Genomic DNA, 10,523 nt, shown 5'->3' with positions numbered 1-10,523 from the left:
AGTTAAATGGAACACTCACTTCGATGAAGCGAAGTTTCTAGAATTTTAGAAGGAACCGAAAGAATAAAACTGCAAGAAATTACACGTAGTTATAAAAAGTTAATAATAAATTTTCATTTTTAACTATTAATAAATAAAAATTAATGCAAACTTTAGATAATGAAATTTATCTAGATAATGTCGATTTTAAAATCAAACGATCAAACCCCGACATCTAGCGTTCGTATTTATAACTAATTTTAAAAAATGAAAAAAGTTATTTTTACAGTTTTTTTAAATGTTTAAAACATACCGAAAGCTCAATATATTTTTTAATTATTTAAATATTATTTTGCTTAAAAATAATGCTTATGTGTAAATAATGCGTGCCTAAAATGTTTATTTTATGCACGCATTATTTTAAAAATAAAATAATGCGTGCATAAAATAAACATTTTTATTTAAAAACGCGGAAAAACGAATTATTAAGGATACACATTTTAAATTATTAACATCACGTTTCAAAAAAATTAAGACTGAAAGGAAGTTGTTTTATTTTAGGCGCCATTATTTCTGTATTTTTCTCGTATACCGTAATATCATCCTTTTTTTCTTATTAAATGTAATTATCAGATGACGTAAAAGTCGTCCTTGAGTTCTATCCGCAAGGGGGAGCATTCGTGATAGGTATGGCATATCGTCCGTTTTCTAGGCTTAGCTACTTTAATGGATATTTATACATAAATAAAACGAAAAATAAATATAATTCAGTTTTAAAGTTGTTTAGAAAAGTTTCTTCGTCTACGAATATGCCGAGTAATACGTCGACGTTTTTCTTTAGACAGGTAAAATCAAATTTAGACAACTCTGAGAGCTGTCGTATGTCAAGTTGCGTAGTTGTGTTAGCTGTAAAAGTCACATAAATTCTGTAAAATTAATTGCATTTTTTGCACTCTCATTACACTGCAATTTAAAAAAATAATAATCATTATTTGTTAAATATTTTCATGATTGACAGGGTGAAGTGGAGAAGCAAGTACTTTTTCTCTTCACCTATGTTGTATGGATCCAAGAACAATTTCTCCAATATACACCCTTTAATTAATCAAAGGTGCAATTACACCTGTAATTAGATGGTTGAAAACTTACCGGAGTTGTAAAGCAAAAATGACCCTTTGTTAGATATGGCTCCCAATATCAGTCTACTTCCAGGTTGCAGGTGGTTGGGAGTTGCATCACTCCACTGAGACTGTCACATTTAATTGTTTAGCCCATGCGACTCTTCATAGAGTACTTACGTTATATATAGTTTTAGGTGGTTTGGAACTCTTGCTGAGGTGTGCGACTACGTGTGGAGTGTTGGTTGAGGTGAGTAGTGTGGAGCGTGGAGGATAGGCAGTAGTACTGGTACGTGGTAAAAACCGCCCTTTCGAGGAGAATATCTTGCAAAGGGTCACATGTGTTGGTATGGTTCCTTTTGACTTTTTTGCTGGTACAGGGGGGGGGAACATCTGAGTTCACATCTTATCTTAATCAAGTTTTTGTTCTCTTCTCTATCTCCCATTTCTAGACTTGATAACCAATCATTCTGTGCAATATATCCATCCTTTGCATTGTGATCTGCATTATAGGTGCAAAACAAAAATCAAAAAAAGAAAATGAAAATGCTATCATGTATAATTTGATTTACAAGTAAAACATTTCCAAAGCTTTTTGTTCTGCTTCGCTTCTGATGTGGGGCTGTAAAAAGTTTGGTGTGGGACCTAGAAGTAGAACCAGTAGCATAGCCAAGGGAGTAATCCATTTTGGGCTGAAAAAATTGTAAAAATTGAGCTATAAATTTCCACTGTTGCTGTCTGTCCTTCCTTAATCTCGAGAACAGAGTTAGATAGACGTTAGTTTAGACCAGTTATGGTGAACTTGGGGGCAGGAGGCCCTATTTACATGAACTTCTGATGCAAACTGGAAGTCGTGGTTTCAATTCAAAAATATTTTCCCCAAAAGGTATTAGTTAGAAGATCGGCACAACTCTAAAGGAAAAGTCTGATATAGAGGGGCACTACTAATTTGAGATGGAGAGCATATATTTTAAATTAAATAAATTAAAAATATGATTAAAAATTGCAGCCCGGCATTGTGATGATGTCGCAATAAATAATTGCTTGTTTCTTTTGTGTTTTTGTTTATTTATAATAGACAAAGTATCTAAAACTTTGCTGATAATTTCATAATATATTTAAATATCCTTAGAAACTTTCTAAATTAAAATTTAGGCTAAATTTTTTTGGGAAGTGGACTAAAATAGGTTATCCCAGGGTACCTCTTGATTTTGACTATTAAATTTTTAGCACCAAAACTACATTCTATTGAATTTAATTTTTAAGCTAAGATTTTTTCATATTTAAACAATTCACTTATTTTAGTTGTTAAAACATTACTATTATCTGCTTGTTTTTTTAATCTTCTGTTTTCTTTTCATTTCTTTGATATTTTTTAACCAGCATATGCAATTAATTTAATTTGAAGTAGAATTATGACAAAAATGAAAGCTATGAAAAAGAAGTTGGATGTTGTATAGATTATTCCCCATGGAATTTCGGGACTTTGAGTATATATTTGAACTCGGGACCTAGATGAGTTCAACGGTACCCTACTTTTGGACCAGAGATGAAAAATAAGAAATTTATCATTTTTATGATTACTTGCCTTTCACAATGCATTCTACACGATTTTAGAGTTAGTCTTCCACTAGGTGGCATTCAACTGTTTGTGCTCTCAATGGATTCCTCCCAGAGGGGAGCCGCTGGTAGGCCGTCCAGTGTTTAACGTCACTAGTTATTGATTCACGGTAGTTCTTGAACAAAAGAAAAAAAAAGGAAACATACTGAACTACAAGCAGCGCCACCTAGTGGAAAACTCTAAAATGGCATAGAATGCATTGTGAAATGCAAGAAATTGTAAATATGATAACTTTCTTATTTTTTGTTTCCAGTCCAAAAGTAGGGTATTGTTGAACTCATCTCGGTCCCCTAAGTTTAGATATATACCCGAAACTCCATGGGGAGTAATCTATACAACATCCAAGAAGTCGACAGTATTTAATCATTGTCCTGTTGTTATCAAATTCTGCCCAAATTTTCATCAATGTGTTGCAAATGGTTTGACATGGGACTACATGAAAGAAGTGTCCAAAAGAAAAAAAGTGATTTGTTAAACATAAATGAATGTCTGCAGTTCAAATCTGCATCTCATTTGAAGGAAGTGCACAAGAAAAATACTCAAGTTTACATTGAGTGCTTGGCAAAATTCAAATTTACACACATGAAGCTCTGCCATTCATTACCAAAGATCTTGAATTTGGGAAGGTGAAGTTACTGGAAATAATTTCAAAAGTAAAGAATTCATTGACAAAAGATACAGAGAAATTCAAGTCAAAGGTTTATATAATGGCAAAACTGGAGAAATTATTGGGTTTCCTGCAAAGTTGAAATCTCTACCTCTTGATCTGCCATCAGTTATGACAAGCGCTAATCCACCACTGACATACTCAAACATTGTCATTGAGTACTGTGACGTCAAATTTGAAATTAAATTGACAAATGTTCGATTGGAAAATTTAAATTTAAATGAAAAGCGGTGTATGGGCAGACCTAGTTATGGTGTTCATTTAAATATGTTGATTTAAATACTGCCTGATTTTTAGCTAAGATTTAAAAAAAAATGCTTAATTGTATTTATATTTATGCTATCCTCAATCAAATGATGTGAAAATCTTTTATACATCTGTAAATACTGTATTTCATTTGATGTTAAACTGCTACAATAATTAATACTTTACCTGTTATATTCAAATTTATATACACTTGTATGTTTTAACCTTGAAGTGTTGGAAAAATTTTATGGAAATTAGTCAAAATCAGGTCTTAAATTTTATCATTTCAAAATTATAATTAATATTTTTTTTCATTGCTCTTAAACTATGAATAAACAGGTACACAGGTTTACATATATGTTAGGGATGGCAAACTTTTTGAATTTGCATGCCATGTAGTATACATAATTATATTTCAAATTATTTATTTGCGCTGAAGTTTTAGACATAGAACAACTATTTTTAAAGAAATGAAGTGATTATACTTTAATTAGCATAAATTTAAAAAAGCTGATTGAAAAAAGGATGATGATATATTGAGTTGAAAATAAAACCATAATAAAAAGCTTAAGACAATTTTTTAAATTTATCAGTAAAAAGTAAACAAAATCCTGTATGTTGTGTACCAGATATTTTTTCCTGACATGCCATTTTGAACACTCATGCCATCCCTGCTAAGTTTTATTTAGTGTATTGATACAATATAATATTTTGTTTATATTTTTCTAAGGTTTAAAATTATAGCTTTATTAATAAAAAAAGTTTACTGCTACTACTAATTCATGTATTTTGTGTGTAATGTTTTTCTTAAAGATAAATGACTTTTTGAAATTTTTTAAACAATAACAAAATAAAATAGTATTTTATACAATAGACCAGTGATTCTCAAAGTGGGGGTTGCTGAAAAATTGATGCCAGATCAATTTTTTTCAAATATTTTATAAATTTACTATGGATTCATGTTTAGAAATAATAGAAATAAAAAATATATAAAATAATTTTTACTTAAATAAATTGCACATACAAATAATAAAAATAATATAAATATTTAAATACGAGCCTAACCCCCTCCCTCTGGGATGTTTTTCGACACATACTCATTCTTCGGGGGTCCTTTGAAATTTTTACGTGCAGAAGGGGGGTCGCGGTCCAAAAAGTTTGAGAAACACTGCAATAGACTATTAAGTCTTTTTTCTGTTGCTTATCATTTCATTTTATTATATATTTTCCTTTTATTGTTTATAATAAATGAATTTTTTGGAGTTGTATGATTTTAATACATTTTTCTTTTGTTACAGTTATTTGATGGTACCAGTTACACCTATACATATTTATTAGCAGATAAAAACACAAAAGAAGCAATTTTAATAGATCCAGTGTTAGAACAAGCAAATCGAGATGTTAAGTTAGTGAAGGAATTAGGATTTGATCTAATTTATGCAGGTAAATATTACTTCTAATCATTTGTGTATTAAATTCATTAATTAAATACAGAAATAATAATTTCATTATAATCTTATACAAATTAATTTAAAAAATATATTTTTAGGTTACATCTTTATTGCTTTTTAGGAGTATCCTAATTACATATAAACTTCTTAAATATTTTCAGGCTGACAAGCTCATTATGTGGCTCCAAATGTATTTCATAAAATTTACAAAATTTAGAACCTGAATTTAGACCATATCTGATTTTCATGGTTTTAGAATTTAAAATGTTTGATTTGTTCTGATTTGATTGCAGAATATTTTCAGAACCCAAAATTTCTAGAGAACATAAATTTTATAAACAAAATTTCTCCAAAAATTGTTGCACCTAGCATGCAAAAAAAAATATTTTATGAACAAATTAATAATATTTACTGTGTAGTTTGAAATATTCTAATTAGATAGGCTTATTGTATAATTTGCTGTGCAACACTAAATTGATAAATGTTTAGTGTTCTTTTCATTAAAAAATTATTACATGTATTTATCATCATAGGATAGCATGCAGAATTATAAACTTGATATAATAGGCCTATGTTGATTAATAGAAGTAAAATTGAATTTGAATGCAGATGGATGACCTATTTTTAGCACGAGGTACTAATTGGCAGATTTTTAATGTCCAAACAGAAAATTTCTTTGACTACTATAATTTTCCCCAAATCCTGTTTATGCAATTGCCCAATCCTAAGACTATTGAAATCAGATATGGTCTATATTCTAAATTTTTAAGTTTTATGAAATATGTTTGTAGTCTCCAACGATGGGCTTATTGGTCCAAATGTTTGTGTGTAATTAGGATACTACTAAAAAGCAATAAAGTTGTAATTTATTAATTTATGAAGGAGTGATTTCTTATAATTCATGTAAATTAATTTTTAAAAATTTATAAGTAATGCATTCAGCAAAAATTTGAAAAGTCTGTTTTTTGTTTACATAAAAGCTAAAATACACAATAAATACAATTACTAATATTCAAAGATTTTTTTTGCATTTCAAACTCAATTTTTTAAAATTAAAATATTAATTTTCCTGTTTATATCTTTCTGATTCAGGGACAAATCAGATTAGACTGCATATCTTATACTTTAAATAATATTTCAGTGAAGGTAAATGAATTACTTTAGTTAATGTTATGAGAAAAGAGTTGGAACTGTAACACATGCCTTGATAGTTTTGTTTGCCAATATAATTGAAATTCTTATTGTTATTAACTTATATTTAAAGTTTTTTTTAATATAATGATAAAATATTCAATAGAGTAACAGTTGTTCATGTGCACAATGAACCTTTTAGGTCAAGGTGCATTTGGCCTGCTGGGCCCTCTCCAGTACAATATACAATAAATCACAATTCACAAAATGCAGGATAATTTGTAATAGTAATTATTATATTTAAATTTTCAGATGATGATAATTTGAGAATTAAGTAATAAAAAGATGTTTTGGCATAATAGGTTACAATTGATAAATTTTATTTATAATTTTATGTAAGCTAACATTAGTTTATAATGTAACATCATTTGCATATTTTGTATAAATTAAAATTGAGAGGGAATAAAGGTAGAATAATGTATATTTTAAAATTTTATACTATTCTTTTAAAAAATTACACTAATTTTACATTACTATAATTTAAGAATTTTATCTAAATATATTTTTCTTAAATTGTGTATATAAAAAATTTCATTGTTATGAGAATATTCCTTTGTAATTCTCGAAAGAAGTATTTAATGATTAAATCACTAGCTGCAAGAAAATAAAATTCTAATTTATGACTTAAGAATTGACATTTTTATTGAATTTACTAGTGCATATAATATTCATATATAAAAAGTTTCTGATTTTATAAATAAAGCAGAATTTAAAAAAAAAAAAAAAAAAAATACTTTTAGGTGTAAGTTTCCCGCTTCTGTATTTATAAAGGAGCAGGAAATCATTACAAAATAAAATAATGATGCTATCCAAATGATTCAAAATTATGAAGACTAGACAAGTTAGATAGTTTTGCAAGCTAAACTAGGGTATAACTTATGTAGATTTTAAAATATTTAATGATTTTACAATTAATAACACAAAAGAATTTAGTTACATAAAACTTTTTGGATTTTTTCCTATATTTACATTAAATCTAGAAATGTTCTTTTTTCCTCAATGGTGTGGGTTTGTGTTTGACCACTAGGTTGGCCATGTGAAGTTTTATTCATGTGTGTACAGTCCTTCCAACAATAATAGAACATAGTTTTTTCCTAGAAACTCTCTATTTTCATGTACTAGAAAATTTCATTAAAGTTACATTTTATAGTAAGATATCAACAATTATTGCACAAGTTTGGAGAAAAATGATTAATAAACAAACAAGCTAGATACTATTAGCAAAAATAGAATGTCCAACATTAATAGAACATTTTGACTTATTTAAATTAAAATTAGTAGCTGATTTTGCTACTATTTTTGAAAACAAGCTAAAAAAAATACAATTAGACATTGAATTAATCAAAGATTGCAGTCGTTCTTGTGGAATATTTTCCCATGCCTCAATGAGAGCAGCCTTTAATTCAATAAGGGTCTTGTATTGCTTTCCACTGCTATACATTTGGAAAACCAAGTCACCCAAAAGATTTTCAATTGGGTTTAAATCTGCACTGAGGGGTGGCCAGTTCAGAAGTTGGATGTTCTTGCTCTGAAAAAAGGATAATGTTGATTTTGATACATGGAAGCTTGCATTATGCTGTGTAAATTCAAAAGTCCTGTCCAACAATTTTCTGTTCATAAGTTTGGACTGCTTCCAGACAAGCTCCTGATAAGTTTGAGAGTTATTTCAGTTTTCAATAAATACCAGATCTGTCTTCCTATTCCATCTAATTCCTGCCCAAGCCATGAGTGTACCACCACCAGCTACTCTCTTTGAGTACTGCTTTTGATCTAGTCTTTTGTCTGCCCAATAATACTTAAAACCATCAGATCTGTTGAGATTCCACTTTTTCTCGTCCGAGAAAATTACTTTATGCCATTCTTTCCCTCTTTCAATGTTGTTTCTGGCAAACTGTAATCGAAGTTGTTTGTTTTTCTCCTTTAGCTGGTAGCCTGTCTTTATTTTGATGAAAGAAACATTGTCTGTTGATCTCAAAACATTGTGTACTGTTGATTTACTGCAGCTCGGTTTCAATTCATTCATTTTTGATTTTTTTGAACATATGTGTTTTCTTGCAGTACATGTCAAACAATTGCATGTCGTTCTCTAGGTGTTGTTGAAATCTTTGTGCCCACTGTTTCATTTTCCTGTTTGTTGCTCCTTATTATTGAGATACTTTGAGATTGTTGAATGAGGTCTTCCCAAATTTTTAGCAATCCAAGTTACTTTTCTTCCTTTGAAATACATCAATTTTGATCTCTCCTCTACAGTTAAGTCCTTCCCATGTCCCATTTTTAATAGTAAAGTACTATGCAATTTACTAAATGTTTCTTTCCACTTGTTGATTGTATTTTTATGCAAATTTTATGGATTCCAATCATTACTGTAAAGTACTTTTTTTTTAGTATCTTAGGAAACCGACTATAATTATGGTCGGTGAAACTTCCGTATCTTCATTTTTCATTACTAACAAGAGAGTGGTGGGGAACCTTCGTACTAAATAAACATAAACCCCAAACAAAAGATAATAAAACGGAAAAATAATAATAAAATAAAAATAACGTTCGGACTCAGTTCCTTACATTACTTTCTTTGTAATTAATTTTAATCATTACATGTTCTATTAATGCTGGATATGCATTTTGATTATAATATCTAACTTTTGTTTATTAATCATTTTTCTCCAAACTTGTGCTGTAATTGTTGATATCTTACTATAAAATGTACTAGAAAATTTCATTAAAGTTACATGAAAATAGTTTTTTCCTAGAAACTCTCTATTATGTTCTATTATTGTTGGAAGGATTGTAATACCTAAATAAGAGCCAGTCTTCCTGAGAGCTGTCCCCGTGCATCAACATTAATCCAATCCTTTTTGTTGAATGTAATACTACAATGGACAATAATACACTATATAACAATAACTTATAAGTTGCTCATATTCATGCTATTAGTGCCTTAGCTTCTTACAGTACCTAAACAATATCATCATATTGTATTACTGTATTTTGGTACACATGTGTAAGTAACATTGATTATAAAAGAACATACTTGTATTTGGGATTATATTGGTTTGTGTAGCATTGGGAATCTCATTCCTTTATTGCAATTATTTATTATGCTTGACTGTAACAGGGAGTTGACTGTCAGTTCTAACTTGAACTACTGATATTTGACATAAATGACTTTCTTATTCAACTTTGAGTCTTCAAAAAATAGTAATTTCTGAAGTAAGAGATGAGTATTGCTGTACTAAGCTCTAATAAATTGTCTTATGAAATATCTCCGAAATATACAAACATATCTTGTAATATTTTTTAAACATATTTGATAGATGAATTTATTTCTTAAATTTATAATTTAGAATATGTACTATATGTATGCAGTGAAGTCAAAAATCTGGACTACTGAACATACCACAAAAAACCTAAGTTGCATCTTAGGTTGTTTTTGTGGTGTGTTCAGTGTCACAGTTCAGTTGTGGAAGATAAAACCCTTTGTTTTAAATCTGGACTAATTGGGGCTAGACCTCATCCAGATTTTCAAAGATATGTGTGGATTAATATCCATTTTTTTAATGGCTGAATCCTAATTTTCAATACTTCACTATATCTCAAACATGCTTGATCTTTTTGACAAATTAAGTTGCGGAATTAATTAAATTTAAACTTCTTCAGAACTTAAGCTTAATGCTAAAAAAAACATTGAAAATATATTATCTAAATTTTATTTATCAATTTTATCTAAAAAGTAAACAAACAACAGATTGTCTAATTTGATAAATATTTGAAAATAATTTTAGCTAATACTCATGTTCATGCTGACCATGTAACTGGAACTGGAAAAATTAAAACATTATTACCAAAATGTAAAAGTGTCATTTCAAAGGCATCGGGAGCAAAAGCTGATAAACTTACAGTGCCTGGTGATGTTCTGAAAATTGGAAACTATGAACTTGAAATTCGCAGTACTCCTGGACATACTGATGGTATTTATTTATTTATTTATTTCCATTTTATATAAGAACATAATAATGCATAATATATAATGAAGTTAAAAATAGTCTTAAAATATTGCTTTTTTTCCCGTTAGGTTGTGTGACTTATGTTCTCCATGATCAGAAAGTAGCTTTCACTGGTGATGCATTATTAATCAGAGGCTGTGGAAGAACAGATTTTCAGCAAGGTAAAAGTATTAAATTTTTTAATCAAAGAAAAACACAACAAAATTCTTCTTAGTATCATTTTTCTGTAGGTGTATAATCAAATGA

General features: G+C 28.9%; 1 protein-coding gene across 2 annotated transcripts in view; it reads left to right on the top strand.

Annotated features, from left to right (window-relative positions):
* Positions 1-640: 640 nt before the first annotated feature.
* Positions 641-10,523, top strand: part of LOC136989519 (persulfide dioxygenase ETHE1, mitochondrial) — a 29,621-nt gene continuing 19,738 nt past the window's right edge. For both annotated transcript variants that reach the window (XM_067287717.1, XM_067287716.1), the window contains exons 1-4: positions 641-824; positions 4,930-5,074; positions 10,056-10,241; positions 10,346-10,438. In XM_067287717.1, coding sequence (XP_067143818.1) covers positions 669-824; positions 4,930-5,074; positions 10,056-10,241; positions 10,346-10,438 — 580 coding nt within the window. In that variant the 5' untranslated portion in view covers positions 641-668. The remainder of the gene's footprint in view (positions 825-4,929; positions 5,075-10,055; positions 10,242-10,345; positions 10,439-10,523) is intronic.

The sequence above is a fragment of the Centruroides vittatus genome, unplaced genomic scaffold (genome assembly GCF_030686945.1).
Source record: "Centruroides vittatus isolate TY-2023 unplaced genomic scaffold, ASM3068694v2 scaffold_576, whole genome shotgun sequence".
NCBI lineage: Eukaryota > Metazoa > Arthropoda > Arachnida > Scorpiones > Buthidae > Centruroides > Centruroides vittatus.
This window is presented reverse-complemented; position numbering and strand designations above follow the sequence as displayed.